Here is a 22,079-nt window from a genome sequence, read left to right on the forward strand (position 1 = left end):
AGGGGAGATGGCCTTGAAACGGAGAGGGCCCTCTGGGCAGGGACACGGGCTGACTCTCTGCCCCCGGCCTCACCTGTACATTGCTCCCGTTAAGGTGCATCCTTCGGATCATGCTACCCTGGGTTGTCACGTCTGTCCAGTAAATCATCTGCTCTCGGTAGTCAAAGTCCAAGGCGACAGCGTTGTTTAGGCCCTTGGTTTGGGGGGTGAGCAGAGAGGAGACCGAAGAGTCAGGACGTGGACGGCGGGAGAAGTCAGTGGGGGGATGGCCATGGGTCCGAGTGCGGAGAACGAGGGGCTGTACTGGGTGAGGGACATAGCTGTGGGTCTGGGGAGGCAGTGGGGTGAGGAGGGCGGGTCTGGCACCTGCTTAAGCAGCGTGTAGTTGGACCCATCCAGGTTGAGCTTGCGCAGGTAGTACCGGTTGGCGAAGATCAGAAACGGCTCCTCGTCTGGAGGCAGAGGAGGCCGGCTCAGCTGCTGGCTGGGGCGCATTCTAGCACCCCCGGTCCCCAGCCTGCCTTCAGCCCTGCTGTTCCAGCCCGCCCGCCACAGCCCCTGGCTGCCTGCCAGGGCCAACGGCACACCCTCTATGCCCCCGTCTCACCAGTCACAGCTTTGCAGCGATGGGGGTCGCCGCCGCGGGGGGCATAGCCCTCCACACACAGACACTTGTAGCTGCCGTGGGTGTTGATGCAGCGCTGGCTGCAGGGGAAGGTGGTGCTGCACTCGTCCACGTCAGCGCACGTCCGGCCGTCGTCCTTCAGGCGGAAGCCAGGGCGGCAGCGGCACTGCGGGCGCAGGGAGCCTGGGGTGGGCACGGGCAGGGGTCTGGGCCGCCCCAGGGACTGCAGGCCTCTCACCTCGAGACCGAGGGTCAGAAGCCCCCACCACCCTGGGTGGCTGGCTGTGACGGGGAAGCCCAGCCTCACCGAGGGAAGCAGGCAGCACACAGGCACTGAGCTGGCCCACGCCAGCTGTCTGGCTCTCACCCCCACCCAAACCACTGGCGTGAGTCCCCAGTGACTGCCACGACTCTGCATCCCGAGGTCGAGGCTCAGGCCTCCTCTTACGTGACCCGCGAGCCTCATCTGACAGAGCCCATCACCTCTTCCTCCAGCACTTTCTTCGCTTGGCTGCTCTCCCGCCCCCAAGGCTTCCCCTGCTCAGGCTCCTCTGCTGCTCCCCCCTCACCTCACTGCCCTCAGTGTGGCTGAGCACAGGGCTCAGGCCTCGGACCGCCCTCTTTTTCATCTACACTCGCCCCCTTCGGGATCTCATCCAGACTCATGACTTAAATGCCGTCTCTATGGTGATAGCTCCCAGACTCTCTCTCCGGTCTGGCCTCTCCCTTGAACTGCAGACCTGTGCATCTGGTGCCTGCTTGACATCTGCATTTCCCTCCTTCTCTCGTGCCCCTGACCTCATCTGCCAGCAAAGCCTGCTGGCTCTACCTTCCAAACAGATGCAGAACCAACTAAGCAGAGATTTCTGTTGTGCTCCATGCTGGGTCCCCAGTGCCTAGAATACTGCCTGGCAGAATAGGTGCTGAGTTAGCAGCCCTTGTTGGATGAATGAAGAAATGAATAAATGAATGAATGAATGAGGAATGGAGAAAGGAGTCCCAGCCAGGCTCGGGAGCGTGGAGGCTCCCACCCGGGGCACAGCACACCTTGAAGCCGATCTTGAGGTCCTCGCAGTCCTGGCTGCAGCCGCTGAGCTTGCGGCTGAGACACTCATTGACGTGGCAGCCGCGCTCATCTGAGCCATCGCCGCAGTCGTCCTGACCGTTGCAAAGAAGCGCCTCGGCCACGCAGCGCCCGCTGCTACACAGGAACTGTGAGGAGGCGTTGCACTTGTGCTCTGGGGGGACGGAGGTGGCGGGTCAGCCGGGTCCTGGGCAGTCTCGGGGATGGGGCCAGGGGCTGAGAGTGCGAGGGGAGCCACGCGTGGGGCCCACCTGGGCTGGTGCAGTGCGGGTTCTTGGGGGCCTCGTCACTCTGGTCGTGGCAGTCATTTTCACCATCGCATTCCCACTGCCGGGAGCTCAGGCAGCGCCCGTTGGCGCAGCGGAACTCGTGGGGGCCGCAGGTCGGGTACTCTGCGGTGGGAAGGGCAGGTGAGGCTGGTGGCCTGTGCGTGGAGGGCGGGGCCCCCTCCCACTGCGGCCCCGGGCTCACCACACTCGGGGGACTCGTCAGAGCCGTCGGCGCAGTCCCGGTCGTGGTCACACATGAAGTGCTTGGGGATGCACTGGCGGTTCTGACACGTGAACTCGCGGTCCTCACAGGTGCTGTTGTACACTGCGGACAAAGGCGGGTACGGCCCCTCAGCCCCCGCCCGACCGGCTGCTGACTGTCACCCCCGACCTTCCTGTGGCTGAGTGGTAGAATGGGCAGAGCGCTGGACGGGGCGTCTGGACACCTGGGCTGTAGACAGGGCTCTGCCACTGACCGCCTGAGTGACCCCTGCGGAAACACTTCCTCCCCTGGACCTCGGTCTCCCCTCCTGCAAAGTGAGACCACAGCCCCACCACTCACAGCAGCCGGCTGTGACGCTCTCATCAGCGCCGTCAGCACAGTCCTTGTCACCGTCACAGAGCCAGCGCTCGGGGACACACACGTGGGTGCCCGGGCAGGAGAAGGAGCTGGGGCCGCATGTCTTGCCTTCTGTGGAGGGAACAGGGAGCCACTGAGAGATGCAAGAGCAGCAGGAGCAGGGCCAGGCAGCTGGGGTGACGTCCCCACTGCTGTGCTGTCCCCGGTGGGGTGCGTGGGGGGCTCTGCCCTTCCCGGGGCCACCTCCCCAGCCAGACCCCAGGCCCCTCTCACCACAGTGAGCGGCCTCGTCCGAGCCGTCCCCACAGTCATCGCTGCCATCACACAGCCACTGCTTGGAGATGCAGCGATGGTTCTGGCACTCAAACTGGGCCTCTGAGCAGAATTTGTCTGGGGCAGTCGGAAGCCACAGTTAGATGGGGAAGGGATGGCAGGTCACTCAGCTGGGCAGGTAGGTGCCAGAGGACGGATGGGAGAGACACCCACGGCACCCTCTGTGGGGGGCTCAGCAGGGGCTGGAGAGACACTCAGGGGCTGAGGGTCTGGGTTGGGGGCATGGGGTGAAGCCCTGGGTGCCCTTCTCAAAGGAGGGCATTTCCTGCGAGGGAACCAAGAGGTGGGGCCTGGACAGGGTCTCAGCGGCTAAGGCGAAGCCCCAACCCCACAGGTCCTCTGGGTGCCTAGCTCAGGTGAGTGGGTGCTTGCGGTCACTCACTGCAGTGGGTCTCATCCTCGCCGTGTTCACAGTCGTCCTCCTTGTCACACGTCCAACTCATGGGGATGCAGCGCCCACTGGGGCAGGCGAAGTAGTTCAGGGGGCATCTGGGGCGCTTCACACCTGGGGGCGAGGAAGGCATGAAGGCACAACCACCTCGGGGGTCCGCTGCCCACCGCACACCTGCCCACTGGCCGGACCTGGGCAGTCGCGCTCGTCGCTGTAGTCCCCGCAGTCGTTCGCGCCATCGCACACCCAGCTGGGCGCGTAGCAGAGGGAGGTCCGCTCACAGGGCTGGAAGCGCACGCCCTTCACCCCCAGGCGGAAGTAGCTGCTGCAGTCGGTGGCGCCTGGCGAAGGCGAGGATGAGGGTGACACCAGGTTCCCTCCAAACACCCTCCCTTAGAGCTGCTGGCCCATACGGAGCCTTCAAGCGTTTTAGAAAGTTGAACCATGTTGTTCGGGGGGTGGGGGCTGGGGAGTGTGCTCTGCCCACACTTTCCACTCCCTGCCCCCTCCCTGAGTCTCAGGGAGCCCAGGCCTGGGGCAGACTGAGGCTGCCACGTGGGCCAGAGGGAAGGCAGAGGAGCCCGGGCAGGAGGGCAGGGCACCCGAGGAGGCACCCAGGAAAGGGGCATCACTCACTGCAGTTCATCTCGTCCGAGGCATCCTCACAGTCCACAAACTGGTTGCAGCGACTGGAGTTCCCAATGCACGTGCCGTCCCGGCAGCGGAATTCGCCCGCACCGCAGGCCGTCTCTAGAACAGCACCCACCCGGTGCCATCAGGCGGGGTCCTCCCTGGGGGGGCCAGGCAGGCCCAGGCCAGAGCTCCTGGCCCAAAGTGCCTGTCCAGCCCCATCATATAGTGCCCTGAACCAGACTCCTTGGGGCCTGGGGACCAAAGATGAGCAAGGGTGAGGGGTGGGGGGGACAGGGTTGGGGGCGGTCCGAGGCCCAGCACGGGTCCCACTCACTGTTGCAGGGAATCTCATCAGAACCGTCCCCACAGTCATCGGCTCCATTGCACCACAGCATGTTGGACACACAGCGCCCATTGTTGCACTGGCGGAAAGTCTTCTTGCAGCGGCGTGTGTCTGCAGAACGGGGAGCAGGCCACAGTCAGCAGCAGCTACAGGGGAGGGGCTGCCTCTGATGAGACGTCCTGCATTTGCTCCCTTGACAAACTTGAGGCTTTGCTACGGGCCCGGCATGAGGCTCGCCTCCTTCTCGGGTCGGGGTTGCGGGGGGCGGCTTTTGCTCCTCTCACTCCCATGCCCCGCCCTGCTGCGGGCTGAGGCTGGTGACTCAGGAGGTGGGGGCCTGGGGGTGCGGGCAGGGGCTGTGGGGCTGGAGGAGCCTCCTTACTGCAGTAGGACGGCTTCTCGTCAGACTTGTCCTTGCAGTGGGAGACGCCGTCGCACGTCAGGCTGAAGTTGATGCACTCGCCATTGGCACACTCGAATTCATCTTGAGCTCGGCACGAGGAATTCACCGCTGGGGAGGAAGGTGGAGGAGCTTCCTGAGGCAGGGCCTCGGGGCTCTGAGTGCCCGTACACCTCTCCCCCCAGGAACTGAGGCCATCCTGTCGCACCTTGACAAAAGGCTTTGCGGGGCTGGGCTGTTGGGAGAGTCTGGGAGGAGACGGTCCCCATCTACGCCCAGCGGCCCCCGTCAGTGCCTCCTCCCTCCTCCCCTTCTCACCCTGGCAGCTGAGGTCGTCCTGGAGGATGCGGCCCCCTCGGCAGGAGCAGTTGACATGGCCTTGGTGAGTGAGCAGACACAGGTCCTGGCAGCCCCCGTTGTTGATGCGACAAGGGGAGAGTTCACCTGAGGCAGGGATGGAGGACAGTGGGCTAAGCGAGTCCTCTGCTGTGCACACGCAGAACGCCCCCCCACCCCCAACAGCTTCGCTGAGCTTCTTGGCACCGCCTGTGACACAGTGGCTCACGGCTGGGGCGGGGGCTGCCGTGGGAAGGCCGGGTGGGAGCGTTTGGGTGAGCCTGAGGTTGAGGACATGTGTGCTCTTAGGTGGGGTGATTGGGGCTCTGAGCTGTACTCTGGGGAGAGCCAAGCCTAAGGTCATGTGTGTAGTGGTGGGCACCCCAGGGCACATGTGAGGAGTGTGTGAGAGGCCGGGACAGCTGCAGATCTGTGTGTGGGACCTATGGTCGTCAAGCCAGTGTGGGACTGTGTCTGAGCACGTGCACACAGGGGGTGGAGTAGGCAGCACCTGGGATGGGTGTGAGATCAGGTTCTGGCGGGTAGGTGTGGTTCTGAGTGGGAGGAATGGCTAGAGTGTGTGCTGGGGGTGTCCAAAGATGTGAATCAGACCAGTTGTGTGTGTGCGTGTGTGCGTGTGTGTGTGTGTACATGCTGGCACAGTGGGCAGGAGAGCAGGCTGGTGGCAGCGGCCCCACTCACAGCTGTTGGTATCATTGGCCACGGCGATGATGCCCATGGGCTGCTGGGGGATGTCCACGCGCAGCAGCTTCATGTCACTGCCCACGTACTTGTTGGCCCGCTGCACGGCCCGCCGCACCCAGTCGGTCCAGAAGATGTGCTCCCCATACACAGCCAACCCGAAGGGGTGGACGGGCTCTGACTTCAGGATCACCTGGGGAGACAGCATCTGCCCGTCAAAGGTGTCACTCTCACCCCTACCTCCAGCCCTGCAGCTGGCTCCAGGGACCAGGGGCCCGGCTCCTTAGACACAGTCACAGAGGGGCAGGATTTGCAGAGACCTGTGATCACCTTCCTCATTTAACTGCTGAGGAAACCAAGCCTGGAAGGCTGAGGATGGCTAAGTGGCAAGGTCAGGGTCTGACTGGGACTCCCCACTGTCCCCCTGGCTCTTCCCACCATGTCAGGTGGCCTCCCTTTCTCCTGCTCTGTGCCTGGGCAATCTCCTCCCTGGCTGACCGGCAGTACCCCAACGTCAGCCCCCTCGTGCCGCCCGTCCCGCCTGCCCCGGACACTCACATAGCGATGGGAGCCGTCATACTCGCACCGCTCGATCTTGTCTAGGGTGGCGTCGGAGAAGTAGAGCTTCTCGGCCCGGTGGTCGATGGCCAGGCCATTGGGGGTGCGGATGTCCTTCTCGATGAGGGTCAGGACATTGGCTCCTGACAGGGCTGCCCGCATGATACTGGGGTGCTGCTCGTTCCAATTGGTCCAGAACATCAGGCTGGGGGAAGAGAGGGCCACGGAGATCAGGACTCAAAGCCAGGGAGTCCGCCATGGAGGGCCCAGGCCCAGGCGTGCAGACAGCCAGACCCAGGGGTCGGCCAGAGTGTCAACTAGACACCTGAGGTTGCACCACAGGCAACCTCAGAGCCACCAAGGCCAACACAGCCCCAGTGCCTGGGAAGGGCTGCCACACAGACAGCTTGCATGTGTGTGGGGTGTGTGTGTGTGTGTGTGTGTGCATGTGCACAAGTGCTTTTCAGTGTCTGTGAAATGGCCACCTGCGTTTACTGAGACAGCATAGCCAAGTGAGTCAGCCTCTGGGGTTCCAATCCTGGCTCCAGCACTGACCAGCTAGGAACCTTAGCAAGTTACTTAACCCCTGTGTGCCTCAGTGTCCCACTCTATGAAATGGGAATACTACTACTACCTGCCCCATAGAGTGGTTTGAGGATTAAACGACAGCTGTGTGCTCTATGTGAGGATTTTCTATTATTTTTTCCTTCATTTCTCTCTTCTCCTGGCATCCAGGAAACCGTTGAGTGTCTAGTGTGTCCTAGGTCCTGGGGATGCATGGATTCTACCATCATGTTCCCAAGAATCGCCTTCTCCATAATTTAAGGCCTTTGCATATTTGGGATCTGAGCCTCAGCTTTGCCCCTTACTAGCTCTGACCTAAACAGCCCTTTTGGCCCCTCTGAGCCTCGGCTTCCTTTCAGTGAAGGAGGTGGTGGGAACGGCCAGCCATGCCGTGCTTCTCGGGTCGGGGTGGGGGTGAGGCCCCAGAGACGGGTGTGGAAGACCTCCGGGCTGGTCAAGCACTACACTGGTGTGACAGTGTGGTCCTCAGACCACCTGCATTGGATGGCGATTCCTGGGTCTTTGTCCTGGAGATTCATGTGCAGTTAGGGTAGGGTGAGTCCAGGGAACCAGACTTTCCAGCACTCCCCAGGCCACCCTCAGGCACCCTGGACCTTGAGAAGCATTGAGCTACACCAAAGCCAGATCTGCTTTTCAGTTCCCTCACAGGACCTGCCCTCTGCCTCCCAACCCCCAGGCCCCTGTGTCCCGCATCCTGCTGTTCTGGCTACAGAGCTGTCTTGCAGGGCTGCTGGACTTATCTCCTCAAACCTCTCCAGGTCTCACTCCTTTGAACACTCCCCCTCCCCCGTCTCTCCATCCTGCCACTATGCTCAGGTAGGAAAAGGATGCTTCCCTCCCATTAGGGAGGTGCTGGCTGCTCCTGAGCTCATGAGGATAAAGCTCTGGTTTTAAAGGCCTCATCAGGGGAAGGGGCGGGGTTCTGGTGGTTCTTGGAGTCAGGATGGGCGCGGATGGAGGCAGCTCCCTCTGGCCTCCACAAGAGAAAACGGGTGTCCCAAGGCAGCTGCTAGAGTCATCTTCCTTCCCATCAGGGACACCCACACCCTCAGGTACAGCACACTCCGTGCTGGGAAGTGGCTTTCCTCCTATCATGATAAACTGCTACACGTGGCAGAACAATCTGTGCTGTCACTGTGGATTCCAAGTTTGGTAAAACCACTCCCCGGGAAAGGGCCGTGGGGAATGGTGGGGAGGAGAGGCTTTCCTGAGGGGCAGGCAGTCAGCACCCAGGGTTGCGGTGACTTTCTAACCGGGCTGGGGGAGGCCGCGGCCCCCTCCACACTGGCTCCCTCCCGTTCCTCCAAAGCGCTCGCTCCTTCTGGCCAAGGGAGGGCCTCTCCCAGACAGTTCGGCTCTTTCTCCTGTGCCCTGCCCAGCTTCAGTTCACCCTGTCGTCTTGCAGACCTGGCTCATGCATTGCCCCCTTGAGAACACGTTCCCGGACTTCCAGCCTGGGTCAGGTCCTCGTCACCCATCGTCACCCACGCGTGGAGCCCCCTGCAGCCTCATGAGGGCAAGAATCAAATATACCGACAAAGGGCTGACACAACCCTGCTCCCCGTCGGATCCTCAGCACATCGCTGGTTCTCAAAAACCATTTGCTGAGTGAAGGACTGAATCCCCTGAGCTCAGAGCAAAGGAAATTAGTGGGCTCTGAATCAAACGTGAGAGGCAGGCCGGGGGGCCCAGAGCATGGCCCCTCCATGGAGGTTCCAGGCTCACGAGGGATGGGCCCGGGGGGCCAGCCCCAGGCAGGTGAAGTCGTCAAGGGTCATGGCGGGGAAGACGGGATCTCCGTCATGAGCCCTATACGTGCGGGACAGGACTGAGGCAGGAAGGACCCTCGAGCTGGTTGGCGGTGTCAGCCAGGCCGGCTTTGGGCCAGGCGTGAGTTACATCAGGGTAAGGAATCTAGGTTTGGTGCACTCACTGTTTCTAAGTAGCTGCTTTTGGGTTTTGTTTGTTCCTTAGTTTCCTAGTAAGGCTTTGGGAAAACATTCCAAGCGCTGCTAAATCCAGGGGAAAAAAGTTTTGCTAGAATGTGGGCCAGCGGTCCTAAGGTGAGACTGGGGGCTCACTAGAGGCCCACGTGATGGGGTTGGGGGCTGCCCCTGCAGGACAGCAGAGTGGGTGGAGGCTGGGGGTGTGTACCATGCTGGGGGGTTTCCTCCCAAATTCTCCCTTTGCAACCTTAGCCCAGCCTCCTGGGCTTCCTCAAGCCCGTCCCCCACCAACCCCCTGGCACCCCCCCGCACCCCCAGCCCCGAACCTCAACTGGGCTGGGCGTGGTTGAGGCCCCTTGCAGTCCTTCCCTGCCTGGAGCCCTCCCTCCGCCGGCTCTTGCTCAAAGCTCTTATCCGGGCTGCCCTTCTGTGGCCTTTGCAATTCCAGGCCCTGTGCCAACCCACCGCCCCCGTGCTGCCTCTCAGTCATCGCATCCAGCCCTGTGCCGTCAGCAGTTTCCCACCAGTGATTTCTCTCCCCAGCTAGGTGGCTTGAATGGGCCCAGCTCAAGGCTTCCACACAACAGGTGTTCAGTGAACAATCTTTGCTTGAAGCTTGGAGACCCAGAAAGACAGAGGACCTACTATGTGCCTTGAACATGGCTCTCTGATGAATGAATCAATTAATCACCAAGCCAGAGGGTCCTCCACAGCTCTCTCATCCTCCCCTTGATGAGGCACCTGAAATGTTATTGTCCTCATATTACAGATGAGGAAACCAAAGCTCAGAGAGGTCACGCAGCTGGTCTAAGGTCACACAGCAAGGAAGTGGCTGAGCTCAGGTTAGAGCCAGCCTCTCCTGCTCCTGCATCCCCTTTCCTGATCTGCCTGGGGGCAGTTCCTGCCACCCTGTGGCCCACTGTCCCCATGCCCTGGGCCCGCAGCTCACTTCTGGCACTCATCCAGCACAAAGGCCCTTGGGTGGTCGTCTCCAGACATGGTGATGACCGTCTCACGCTCGAAGGCCCCCGGGCGGGTCTGGTCCACCGTGTGGCGGGTGATGGTGGATGTCGTGTAGCTTGTCCAGTAGAGAGTATCCCAGCCACGGTGATAGGCCAGGCCTTCCACGGAGCCCACGTCTGCGAGGAGACAGGAGCAGCGATGGGTCAGGACAGGGCCAGAGAGCAGAGCGAAGGGGCAGCCTGGGCATCCCCACGCTAAGGGGAGGGCCTGGGGCACCCTCTCCCTTGGCGTATGTGGGGCTGGATGGGAAGTGTGGGAGCTGGGGAGCTTGTGTGGGTGTGGCCCTTGGTGCCCCCAGCCCTTTCTGCACCCCCCTATTTCCCACCCAAATGATCCATGGTCCATCCCCCTAACCCTTCTTTCTGTGTCTTCCCACGGCTGGATAGATTTGGCTTTATGCTGTGGTCACACTTCCTGGAGCTAAAGTTCTACCAAGTTGGGCGCAAACTGGATTTCAGTAAATCAGATCCCACGTGGGCTGTACTGGGGAGCTTCCTACTTAAAAAGACCCTGAACTGGATTGTCTGGTAGACATCTTAGGCTCAGGTTAAGAACTAAGTGCATGATGAAAGAGACGTAGCAGAACTTAGGTTAAGAGAAAAAGCCTCAGGGGTTTCAGTGACTTTAAGCTGTCTGGCGATGTGGTTGCCAGAAGGCTGCATTAATAGAAGTATTGTAGCCCGAACAATGGCCCAGAGAGAGGGGATACTTCTGCCAGTCTCTCCCGATCAAGCTACAATTATAGAGTATCGAGTTTAGCTTTGGACACTACTTTGGACACTAGTGGGGACTGGATTCTATGAGGCAGAAAAGGACCAAGGAGGTTGAAAGACAGGTCTGTTTTTATCCCCACTGTATACCCGGCACCTAGTTCTGCGCCTGGCAGGTCTTTACGGACAGGAGTGATAAATGCATGAACAAATGAATGAGTCAAAGGACCTAGGAGCATCCAGCCCGGAGAAGAGAAAACTAGTGGAATAAAATAGCAGTTTTCAAAGAGCTGAAAGGCTGTCCTAGGATGACAGCTCTAACCCCCCCACCCTTTATGGAGCTCACACAATGTGCCCTGCGCCGAGCTAAGCTCTCCCACCTGTCGTCTCAGGTCATCCTGTCTCTGTGCACTGGCGAGCAATGTGAGGCTGAGGGAGCACAGAAAACTTGCCCAAGTGACTAAAATCCTGTGTCTGAGGTTGAACCTGCCCCATCTCTGCAACCTGTTCTGTGAGCAGCGGACACACAGAGGAGAGCTTCGGCTTATTCTGTGTAGCCTGGGGGCAGAACCAGGACCAGAGGGGGCCAACTCTGACTCCAGTTGAGGAGAGACTTTCAAGTAACTACAATGGGTGCAGTGTGATTCACTGGCCGTATGTCAGGGACACCGAGGCAGGTGGGATTCCGATCCGGGGCAGGGGTGGGCTGGCTGGTGTCTGTGGCTTCTCTACCCCGAGTCTGTGCTGACCCTCCCTGCACTCCCCCTCCACTTGCTGGGAAGAATGGAAGTCTGGACTCACTCTCCACAATGGTGGTCCTGCCCGAGCCATCGTCATTGATCTGCTGGATGTTCCCAAAGTGGATGTCGCTGAAGAAGATGCGGTTGGGGGTGCCCGGGGAGGTGCCTGCTCGGTAGTCGAAGGCCAGAGCGATGACGTTCTTCATGTGCTCAGGGTCCTCGAAGGGCTGCACGGGTGCGTTGAGGTTGCGCTCATCCGACAGGTGGATGCTTTTGAGGATGGTGCGCTCCGAGTAGAGCAGGTAGCCTGCGTACTCGCGGCACGACGCCCCATCTTCAGCCAGCATCCCGTGGGCGCAGGCGCAGGCCCGCTGCCCGCCCCCCCGGTACAGGCACAGCTGCTGGCACCCGCCGTTGGCCACCGCACACACATTGGTGCCTGGGGGTGGGGGGAAACCGGGAAGGCAGAGGTTACAGAGGGCAGGGCCACCTTGGTGCCTCTGTCATCTCAGCCGAGGTGGAAACTCTGGTTGGCGCCCGGCTCTGCCTCGGGATCCCCAGTTCAGACAACCCTCCAGGCCCCTGTGCTCAACTCCTCAGCCTCGTGGGACCCTCGAGGGTGCCCTGTGGGTCTAAGTTCTCTCCCAGCCCTTCTCACTCTGGGCTCCCAGGTGGGGCCCTCCGGCCTCTCCTGCCCAGCCTGGAGCCCCAGCCTCACCTTTCTGTCGGTCCCGGTTGAAGACTTTGATGTCTTTGAGCTGGACGCCGATGCCCGTTCGCAGGGGCACAGAGTCTGTGGCGTTGTCCTTGCTCCCGCGCTTGATGGAGCCGTTGGCGTGAGTCCTGGGGGAAGGGAAGGGCCACGAGCAGGACGTCATCGGGGGCCGGGGGGAGGGAACGGACGGCCCAGGGGAAGGCCAGGACAGTGGCCCACCTGTCACTCCAGTAGATGAACTCCTCAAACACAGACACCGAGAACATGTCCATGTTGTTGCTAGACAGAACTACCTCGCGGTCCTCACCCGTCTCCAGGTCGATCCGCTCGATCTTGTCGGTCCGGGCGTCGCACCAGTATAGCTTCCCATCCTGCGGGCCGGAGGCACCCGCTTCACTGCCAGTCCCCACGTCCCGCCCACTCCTGCCTCTCTCGTCTTCCCCCTCCTTCCTCCACATCCTCCCGCTGCCTGAAATGCTGATCTGCCCTCTCGGCATTCTTCCGGTGCTCGCTTCGGAGTGACCCCCTCCGCCATTTCTGGGGTGGTGGAATCCTACTCTGGGTGGGGCGCTGGGCCAGAGGACCCCATGACTCCTTGGGTCCGTATCTACCCACCCATGGGCACATCACACGAGACTCAATGGGGAGCAGGGCACAGGGTAAGGGGAGCTGCCCCCCAGAGTACGGGGTCCATCCCGTCGGCCCCAGGGCCAAGCCTGCATCCAAACCTGATAGTCCACCGAAATGCCGTTGGGCCAGCTGATGCTGACGTTAACCAGCACCACTCGCTCAGCGCCGTCCAGGCGAGACCGCTCGATACGCGGATACTGGCCCCACTCAGTCCAGAACAAGTACCTGGGGTGGAGGCGGAAGAGGGGGTCAGTCCCCAGAACATGGAGGACAGAGGGCCTGTGGCCAGACCAGAGCCGGGAGCGGTCAGCCTGTCCAGCTCCTCACCCCTTCTCCGGGTGGACAGTGATCGCCCGGGGCTTGTCCAGGCCCTGGGAGATGACCACGTAGCGGAAAGAGCCATTGAGCCGGGCGACCTCGATGACGTCAAAGCCCTGGTCTGTCCAGTAGATGTTGCCTGAGGAGGGAGTAAGGGGGGGCTCAGGGGTCGGGTGGGGATGGAGGTACCTGGTCCCCTCCAGCCCCCAATACCCCTGCGTCTCCCCATCTGTTCCTGCCTACCCCTTCTTCTCAGACCCTTCCTTCTGAGATCCCACTTCCCCAGTCCTCTGCCTCACCGGCAGCCCCTCAGCCCTTCCTCAACTCACCTGCGATCCAGTCCACTGCGATGCCCTCCACGCGGCCAATGCCATTGGTCACCACATCCTCACGCCACGTCTGGTCTCGCTTAGCCCGGCTGATGGTACTTAGGCCCATGTCCACCCAGTAAATGGTGTCATTTTCTGGAGGTGGAGGAGCCAACATGGGACACTCAGCAAGGTAGGGGGAAGGTGGGAGGTCAAAATCACGAGGGGGTAAGGACAGAGGTGACTGAGAGCTGGGGGGACCAGGGACTTGGAAGCGGACATAGTGGGGCAGGGGCAGCTGTGGTAAGTGTCGCCCCTTCCAGCTGCAGTCAGGCAGCCTCTCCCTGGGGCCCCAGAGCACACCACCCCAAAGGGAAGGTCATGTCCCACCCCCTCCTGCCACCAAATGGCTCACCAGCGTGGAAGTCGATGCCGACAGCCAGGGAGGTCCCCGACACTGGGACCAGGGCGTCTGACTTGTCGTTGGGATCCAGGGGGATCCCCCGGATTCCCTCATGCACAGAGTACAGGAGAAAGGAGCCCACACCTGCAACACAAGGACACTTTGGGCATGGGCTTTGCTGACACCCCTTAAGCTTGGCTTCTGTCACCCTCAAACCCTTTTGATACCTTCTCCCAGCCATCACACCTCCCCCCTCAACACGTACTCTAGCCTGGGGGCCTGGGCAGGGAGGTCACCTGGCTGGGAGAGAGCAAGGGAGCACGCAGCTCTGGGGAACCACCTGTGAGACCTTTAGTGCCCACTAGAGGGCAGCAGAGACCTGGCTTTCTCTCCACGCTCTGCCCTCCAGTCCCACTTCACTCCACACAGCCCTGCACCCCCAAAGGTGTTAGGGAGAATCTGGGGAGGACAATAGGACTGGGTGACTCCCAACTCTAGGTTTCCACCTTAATTTCCTCTTTGTCCTCATCCATCTGGTCTGTGTTACACCCCTGTCTCTGACACCTCACTCCTGAGCCAGTCTCCTTCCCAGTTTCCCATTTCTTACCGGGCGCCAATCTCCATGCACCCTAGAATCCTCCCTTGCCTTTATCCCTTCACACAGCCTGTCCTCAAATGAATCCCCTAATGGGTCCTGGTTGCTCAGGCTCCCTGAAAAAAAGGACTCATGGTCGAGTGAGTTTGGGGAGACTGCAAACACTAGAGTCGTCCCGTGAAAAATTCTGTGCCAATTAGCATATTCAAGGCTCTGAGAAATTGTGCAGCAGAAAAACACTTAAACTTTGTTCAACCCAGTGTTTCTTTCTATAACATCTATCACATCAAGGAGGGAGGTTCCCAGGAGTGCACTTCGGGGAATGCTGTCCTGGGGCAGGCTTGTAAATCAGTCAGCAAGTTCTTGTGAAATGTCTCTGAGTTTCATCCCTTCTCTTCAATCCAGCTGCTAAGCCCCAGCCCAGGCCAACAGTCCCCCCTGACTGGTCTGACTGTCTTGGTTTCTCCCTCCCCCACTCAGCCGGCTCTCTGCCGCCAGGTTAACCTGCCCCAAACACCACCTTCCAGGTGCTCCTGGCTGAGAACCCGTGGAGCCCCACCTACTCCACAGCCTCACCCATGGCTCCCCACATCCTGCGCCATGCAGGTTGGTACCTCAGGGCCCTGCACACACCCTCCTACTGCTCTGGACCCCTTGCCTTGCATATCGTCCCTTCTTCAAACCACACACTCAAATCCTACGTGCCCTATAAAACCCAGCAGCCAGCACACCTCTGGCGTGAAGTGGCCCTGTCGCCCCCTCCGACGTCTGTTTCTCCAAAATCTTACTGAAGTCAGAGCCACTTCATGCTGGCCCCCCCTTCTGGTTAAGCCTGCAGAGCACAGGGACAGGGACTTTTGCCCCCTGGCTTCCTCCACGGCAAGCGGCACAGTGGGCGCTGACTAAGCATCTAACCCAGAGAACGCTTAATACACAATGAACTCGGTCCTGTCCCCAAGGTGAGAAGAGGAAGGTGGGCTGTAGAGTAGGAAGGGTCGGGTTGGGTTGGGGACCAGGGTCAAGGCGGGGAGCAGGGGCAGGGGCACTGACCCTCGCAGGCCTGCTGGCCACTCCGGAGGCTGTAGCCAGCTGTGCACATGCAGGAGCGGGTGGACTCCGAAGTGGGCAGGCAGAGCTGGGAGCAGTCGCCGTTGTTGACGCTGCAGGGGTTGGTGCCCTCGTGGTCTGGGGTCAGGTGGGAGGCAGAGAGAAAGGGTTAGTGGCTCTCCTCGGGACCGCGGTGTCAGGCTCACACCCCTTTACCCTGGACCTTGTGGGGGTCACCACCCAACCCAGCTCTCAGGTTTTCTGTCCTGCAGAGCCCCTGGCCCTCGTGAAAGAGGAGTCCCCTTGGGTGGTGAGCAGAGCCTAACCCATTTTCATTCCCATTTGCTTGCTTGCCCAGGGGTTCCTGCAGCCCCTCCTGGCCACAGCCCCGACCTGTGTGACCCCCATCCCACTGCCCCTGCCCCTTGCCCCCCCCCTCACCCAGCTGGATGCTCTCATCGTAGACCTTCATGTGCATCACCAGGGTGGTGCTGTTCCGCAGGACCACGGACCCCGAGCCGTCAGCCTTGTTGCACGTGCCCATCTTCTCTGACACCTGATCTGCCCACCACAGCTTGTCCCCTGTGGTGGCAGGAGCGGATGAGAACCTGGGGAAGCCCTGTCTCCTGGCCAGTCTGGCCCGCCTGCTCTGCTCTGGTCCCTGCTCCCACCCAGTGGCCCTCACCCATGATGGCCAGGGCGGTGGCTTTGCCCAGCTGGTTCCGCATGGCGTCGATGACCTCTAGCCCACTCCCGTCCAGGTTGCAGCGGTTGATGGTATGGTTCTTGGAGCTGATCCAGTAGAGTTTGCTTTCAGGGAAGTCGATAGCCAGGCCTGGAAGAGGAGGGGGGTGTGACTGCCAGAGAGCGCGGCACCAGGGCCGGGATCCAGGAGCCTGACCCAGGTGGGCCTCTCACGTCTGGGGATACAGAGGGAGGCACAGAGTATGTGTGTGGTTTTGGGAGGAGGGTGGTGAGAACAAGTACTAAGCCAGGAGTTTGGGGAGATGGAGGGACAACTGGGGAAAACCCTGGGAGCACCTCCTGGTGGAGGAATTAGGGGAGGCAGGGCTGCAGGGTAAGCTCGTACCCACAGGGCCCCTCTGGCCACTGAAGAGCAGGGTGCGGTTGCTGCCGTCCATGCTGGCCATGCTGATGTTGTCACCGTCTGTCCAGTAGAGCTTCCTGGGGGTGCCAGGAGGGGAGGGTCAGAGTCCTCTTCTTCCCCGACCCCACACCCCATGCTCCCCAACCCTGGGCCCTGGACCTACCCACGCAGCGGGTGGACAACCAGGCCGTGGGGCTGCTCCAAGCCCTGCACCACCGCATTCTTGAAGGAGCCGTCCAGCCGGGCCACGTTGATCTGCTTCTTGTTGGTGTCGTAGCTTGTCCAGAACAGGTTTCGGGACACCCAGTCGACAGCCAGCCCATGGGCATTTGGCAAGTCTGGGGACACAGTGGGGAGTTGTGATTGGGTGTTTTCAGGACACAGGTCAGGAGGCTCGAGGGGAGGGGCCAGCCTGGTTTCTGGGGGAACAGGGATCTTGAAACCAGGACTGGAGCCAGAGAGGGAAAAGAATTTGGAGAAGGAACATCAGGACCAAGGGGACCAGGGAGTGGGGCTGGGACCAGGGTTGGGAGCGAGGGCGGGATTGGGGGGTACCCATGCCCAGTAGGGGTCCCAGGGCCAGGACAGAACCTGCAGAGACAACCGTCTCCACGCCTGTGCCGTTGATGAAGGCCCGCTTGATGGCCTGGGTCCGCACGTCGGACCAGTAAACGCGCTGCTCTCGGGCGTCGTAGTCCAGCACCGTGACGTTGTCGATGTCAGGCACCGTGAAGGAGATGATGTAGTTGTAGTAGGGCGCGTCCAGGTCCACGCCCCGAATCTCCATCTGACGTGCGTACAGCAGGAACTTCTTAAACTCTGTGGGCACGGGGCAGGTCACTGACGGCGGCCCCCTGCCTCCACGCCTCCCACCCCGCCGGATTCTCCTGGTTCCTTCTGTTTGCTGCTGGCCCTTGGCTATCAGGGAGACCCTGCTGGGCATAACCTTCCTGCCGGAGTGCCAGCCTCTTCCTACAGCAGCTGCCTCCGGAGCCTCTCCATTCAGGATCCTCCCGGCTGAGACTGCCTACCTTCACTTAGAACCTGGAGCTTGGGTACCTGACCCTTTCCCCTTCAGCCTTGGTTTACCCCAGCTCTGGAGGGGAGGGTGCTCCTACCATAGCAGGTGGTGTTGTCCTTGTGGAGCTTCATGAGGTGTGGGCAGGCGCAGGAAACAGTCCGGTTGTAGTTGATGAGGCACAGGTGGGAGCAGGGGCCCCGGCCCCCATTGGCCTCACAGGGGTTGGGAGCTGGGAGGGCAGGGGAAAGCAAGAGCATCCAGTGACCCTACTGGCCCTGCTCACCTGGCCTACACCCTCTCCACTCTCCTGCCAGGCCCGCCTCTGTCAGCAGGCTGGCTCACCCCCGCCGCCCCAGCATAGACCCCTCCTCTCCTGGAAGCTTCTACAGAGGATGCTGGCTCCTTTCTGGTCCCTTACCCATGGGCTGCCGGGAGGGGTGATACACCTGCAGGTCGAAGGGCTGGGTATTGGTCCTCTGTACCACGGTGACATTGTGGCCGGTCCACTTGTTGGCCTTGGCCAGCGTGTTTGTCCGCCAGTCCGTCCAGTACACCTCGCCACCGTACAGTGTCACTGCAAACGGGTGCGACAGGAACTCGTGTCCCCGAAGCACCTCCATGTGACCGGAGCCGTCGTAACGGGCTGAGTAAATGGCGTCTGACCTGAGAGCGTGGTCGGGGCAGAGTGAGGAGCCGGTGGGGACCGCAGACCTCGGGGCACGTGGCCTGGGGCTCCCACCCTCCATGCCCCAGCCCATGGCACCCTGTGGAGCAGGAACCACGTGGCTCGAGGTCTGGGATCCCAGCTCTGACCCCAATTCCCCTGACCCAGGTCTTTCAGCTTGCTTCTCCCCAGGGCTGCTGTTAGCACACAGGGCTGTGGTGAAGACTAGAAAAAGGCACCCCCTCTGGGGACACCACCTAGAAAAAGTCTCCCCTCTCCCTGGGCAGACAGAGCCCCTAGGAGAGCACACAGATGTGTGAGTGAGGATGGCGTTGCACTTCGGCCCTCGGCGGGCACTCCTGTGCGGGGGGCAGCCCTGCCTCTACCCTCTTCCATCTGCACCTCTTCCCCAGCCCAGACTCTCCCCTCACTCAGTCCTCTTCCTGGGCCCTTGGCCATGTGGCTCTGGCTCCAGCTCCCCCGGGCCTTCTCACCACCCTCATGGCTGCCAGGTCCCGGGACCCTTGGCTCCACCCTGTCCCTAAGGAGGAGGGGAGGATGGAGGCCTCCTGGGTGAGGCGCCGGTGCCGACCTGGCGTCGATCCAGAGGATGCGCTTCTCCAGGTAATCCACGGTGAGCCCGTTGGGCCAGCCCCCAGAGCCCGTCTCCCGGTGGATGGTGCGGCGCCCAGCCCCACTCATGGAGGCTGCCTCGATGCGGGGCAGGCTGGCATCCCAGTCCGTCCAAAATAAGATCCTGGGGAGCGGGGAGGGGGTCAGGATGGCCAAGGTCGAGGCCCGGGGAAGGGGCTGTGCTAGGATCCTTGGTGACAGCCGGAGGGGGCAAATAGCATTGAGGAGGCAGCTACGCCTGGCCCGGCCCGGCTGAACGAGGCTTCAGGGGAGTCACGAGGCCAGAACAGGGCTGGGCGGGGTCCTCACCCATCCCGGGGATCCAGTGCAATCGCCCTTGGGTGCTCAATGTCACCGGCCAGCAGCGTGGTCCGAAGGGTCCCATCCAGCTTGGCCACCTCAATCTGGTCCAGGTTACTCTCCACCCAGTAGATGTTGCCTGCAATCCAGTCTACAGCCAAGCCCTCGGGTGTGGCTAGGCCATACTGAATCACCACCTCGAAACTGGTCAGGGCTGGAGAAGAGAGGTTGTAGGAGGTTAGAATAGCCTGGGGCGGGGTGAATTCACGATATCCCAGGAACCCTGGATGGCCCGCCCTCAACCCTGACACCTCTGTGAACACCTCTGGTGTGCTCCAGATTTGACTGGGGTTCCCAGAGCCCCCGCTCTCCTCACCCAGGCCCCCTGCCCCAGGAGGTCAAGTAGAAGCCTGGCTTCTAGAACACTGGAGAAGGGGAAGTGGCAGCTATCTTCTGCCTGCATCTCTCTGAAGGGCTAACCCCTGGTAGGAGGTCAGAGCAGAGAGTGAGGGCTTTGGGGAACAGACCTAGACCCAATATGAGGCAGACAGAACTTTCTAGAAGTCACTCCACAGACAGTCCTAGAGGTTTTTCGATGGTTTTATATACATATATATGTGTGTACATATATATGTATATATATGTCATTAACTTAGAAACCATTACATAGTGTGAACATTTTCGCAGTCTACTTAGCCATCCCCTTGTTGATGGATATTTAAGATGGTTCCAGGGTTTCTCTATTACAAACAATACCAACTCCTCTAGTAAACTGTGCTTCTTTTAAGTCTTTGCTCAGACGTCAGCTTCTCAGGGGGCCTTCCTTGACCACCCTATTCAAGTGCCACCCCCATCCTCCCTACCCACCTCGCCTCCTCTCTCTTTATCCACAGTGCCACCCGCTCTGTCACAGTCCGTGTTGTACTCATTTGCTGTGTTTATATCTGATGTTCCCACTGGTGTGTAAGCTCCATGAGGGCAGACATTTTGGCCCGTTTGCTCCCTGCTATCTCCCCTGGGCCCGGTGTGTGTAGCAGGGGCTCAGAAATGTGGGCTTTTTTGTTTTTTCGTTTTGGCCGCGCCGAGGGGCATGCGGGATCTTAGTTCCCCGACCAGGGATCAAACCTGTGCCCCCTGCAGTGGAAGCGCGGAGTCTTAACCACTGGACCGCCAGGGAAGTCCCAGGAATGTGTATTATTAGTGAAGGAAATCTGTGATGGGTCAGGCTGCCTTGGGACAGAAGGCAGGGTTCAGGTACCCCACCCCTAAATGCCTTTTTTCTTGCAAGCCTGCAATTCTGGCCGTTCCAAAGAAAGGCTGATCATTTTGTTAATTATCAGTCTGGCAGCTCTGCTGACAATAATTACGGGGCGTCAGGCACGGAGACCCACAGCAAAATCTAACCCAATTAACCAGAGTGTGGGGGACAGGGGAGCTAAGGGCCTGCATCTGGTCCCATGGTTCTGAGCGCCCAAGGGCCCGGTCTGGGTGTACTGGGCCTCGCGTCAATCCTGGGCAAGGTGGCGGTCACCTCCGTTGTCCAGCAGCTTCCCGCGGTAGATCTTGTCCTCCACCACGTCGGTCCAGTAGAGGGCGCTCTGGCTGAGGTGGAAGTCCAGGGCTATGGTGTTGCGCAGGCCAGGCACCAGGACGCTGTAGTCCCCTTTGTGAAGGTCGATGCGCCGGATCTCATGGCGGTTGGAGAAGATGATAAACGGCTTGAAGGGGTCTGGGGAGGGGTGTGATAGGGTCACAAGGGGCCTGTTGCCTCCGAGCCACCCTGTCCAGGGGCTGGCAGGGTCTCCACGGGCCCTGGCACCGGGCCTGGATGGAAACCTCAGCCTCTGGCATTCGGCCGCCCGAGTCCAGCCTACTGCAGCTCAGGGGCCTGCCCGGCCTGCCCAGCTGCCCAGCCACCCCGACCCATGTCTCACCCAGGCTGCGGCAGCTCTCGCCGTCCGGCTCCAGCACCCAGCCCTCATAGCAGGAGCACTTCACACTGAACTTGTTCTGGTCACACTTCTGGCTGCACTTGAGGTGCTTGGCGCAGTAGCTTTGGATCTGGCAGGTGTGGTTGTCAGGCCCCAGCTCCATGCCCAGAGGGCACGAGCACACAATGCCTTCGCCAGGTGCCACCGAACAGTTGTGGCTGCAGCCACCGTTATTCAGAGAGCACTGGTCTGGGGGGTGGGGAGCAAGGGACAGGATCAGGGTCAGGATCTGGAAGGAGGCAGGACCGTGGCCTGGCTGGGCCCCAAGTCCCCAGTAGCCGAGACGGCACCCTGCCCATGGCGTCCTTCTTTCCTTTCCTCTGTCCCACTGCTTCCCAGTCTCCCTCAGGACCAGGGTTGGGACCCTGGCACCCACCACGTTGGACCAACCCTCTCCTTCCCCCGAGGAGCACCCCTCCATCGTGGCTGCAGCTCTCTCTGGTCTCTATTCCCCTTCCCCTTCTTGAGCCCACCGTGGGGGCCCCAGCCTTTCGCCTCTTTCTGGGAGGGTCCCTTTTCCTCTCTCTCTCCTGATGTAGGTGTGATTTTGGGGGGTTGTGGTAGGGAACGTCCTGCTCTGGGTCCTCTGACACACCCTGGGACCTGCCAGCCCTGAATGATGGCCCGTCAGCAGTTCTCAGGGCCAGTCCGTATCTCCCACTCCTCTCCGCCGAGAACCTGGCTCTGCTTGGCTCAGAGGAGATAAGGCTGCTCTGCTCTGCTGTGCTCCTCATCCCCAAGTCACAAGATGTGGCCCGCGCTGACCCCCGTTCGTCTGATCTTGAATGCACACCCTCCTCCCCTGACCTTCTCACCCACTCGGCAGGATGGGAGACTGCCCTGACCACATCCACCCTGGTGCCTTCATCTTGAAAGCCTGCCCTGCACTGCTCTGCAGCGCCAGTGTGGCTGAGTGGGCTGTGCCTGCAGGGTGGGGCTGCGCTGCACTGTCTCCACAGCACTTCACGAGCGGTGTGACCTTGGGCCAGTTATTTAACCTGAGCCTCAGCTTTCTCATCTGTAAGATGGGGGTGAGGATCATATCTGCCTCACAGGGCTCCTGTATGGGTTAAATGCTATAACAGTGT

General features: G+C 60.7%; 1 protein-coding gene across 2 annotated transcripts in view; it reads right to left on the reverse strand.

Moving 5' to 3' along the window:
* LRP1 (LDL receptor related protein 1) overlaps positions 1-22,079 on the reverse strand; it is an 81,555-nt gene that overhangs the window by 14,841 nt on the left and 44,635 nt on the right. For both annotated transcript variants that reach the window (XM_060111749.1, XM_060111748.1), the window contains 36 exons: positions 20,935-21,180; positions 20,532-20,729; positions 19,010-19,214; positions 18,660-18,824; positions 17,822-18,066; positions 17,501-17,632; positions 16,974-17,201; positions 16,546-16,720; positions 16,365-16,459; positions 15,960-16,109; positions 15,716-15,856; positions 15,278-15,412; positions 13,645-13,776; positions 13,251-13,385; positions 12,931-13,060; positions 12,702-12,828; positions 12,193-12,344; positions 11,977-12,101; positions 11,320-11,697; positions 9,735-9,924; positions 6,255-6,459; positions 5,697-5,889; positions 4,977-5,102; positions 4,641-4,769; positions 4,250-4,369; positions 3,919-4,032; positions 3,474-3,623; positions 3,274-3,396; positions 2,832-2,948; positions 2,541-2,669; positions 2,181-2,303; positions 1,961-2,101; positions 1,673-1,863; positions 608-791; positions 367-452; positions 74-193 (listed from right to left, as the gene is read on the reverse strand). In XM_060111749.1, coding sequence (XP_059967732.1) covers positions 74-193; positions 367-452; positions 608-791; positions 1,673-1,863; positions 1,961-2,101; positions 2,181-2,303; positions 2,541-2,669; positions 2,832-2,948; positions 3,274-3,396; positions 3,474-3,623; positions 3,919-4,032; positions 4,250-4,369; positions 4,641-4,769; positions 4,977-5,102; positions 5,697-5,889; positions 6,255-6,459; positions 9,735-9,924; positions 11,320-11,697; positions 11,977-12,101; positions 12,193-12,344; positions 12,702-12,828; positions 12,931-13,060; positions 13,251-13,385; positions 13,645-13,776; positions 15,278-15,412; positions 15,716-15,856; positions 15,960-16,109; positions 16,365-16,459; positions 16,546-16,720; positions 16,974-17,201; positions 17,501-17,632; positions 17,822-18,066; positions 18,660-18,824; positions 19,010-19,214; positions 20,532-20,729; positions 20,935-21,180 — 5,735 coding nt within the window. The remainder of the gene's footprint in view (positions 1-73; positions 194-366; positions 453-607; positions 792-1,672; positions 1,864-1,960; positions 2,102-2,180; positions 2,304-2,540; positions 2,670-2,831; positions 2,949-3,273; positions 3,397-3,473; positions 3,624-3,918; positions 4,033-4,249; positions 4,370-4,640; positions 4,770-4,976; positions 5,103-5,696; positions 5,890-6,254; positions 6,460-9,734; positions 9,925-11,319; positions 11,698-11,976; positions 12,102-12,192; positions 12,345-12,701; positions 12,829-12,930; positions 13,061-13,250; positions 13,386-13,644; positions 13,777-15,277; positions 15,413-15,715; positions 15,857-15,959; positions 16,110-16,364; positions 16,460-16,545; positions 16,721-16,973; positions 17,202-17,500; positions 17,633-17,821; positions 18,067-18,659; positions 18,825-19,009; positions 19,215-20,531; positions 20,730-20,934; positions 21,181-22,079) is intronic.

This window comes from Mesoplodon densirostris, chromosome 11 (genome assembly GCF_025265405.1).
Source record: "Mesoplodon densirostris isolate mMesDen1 chromosome 11, mMesDen1 primary haplotype, whole genome shotgun sequence".
In the NCBI taxonomy this organism is placed as follows: Eukaryota; Metazoa; Chordata; class Mammalia; order Artiodactyla; family Ziphiidae; genus Mesoplodon; species Mesoplodon densirostris.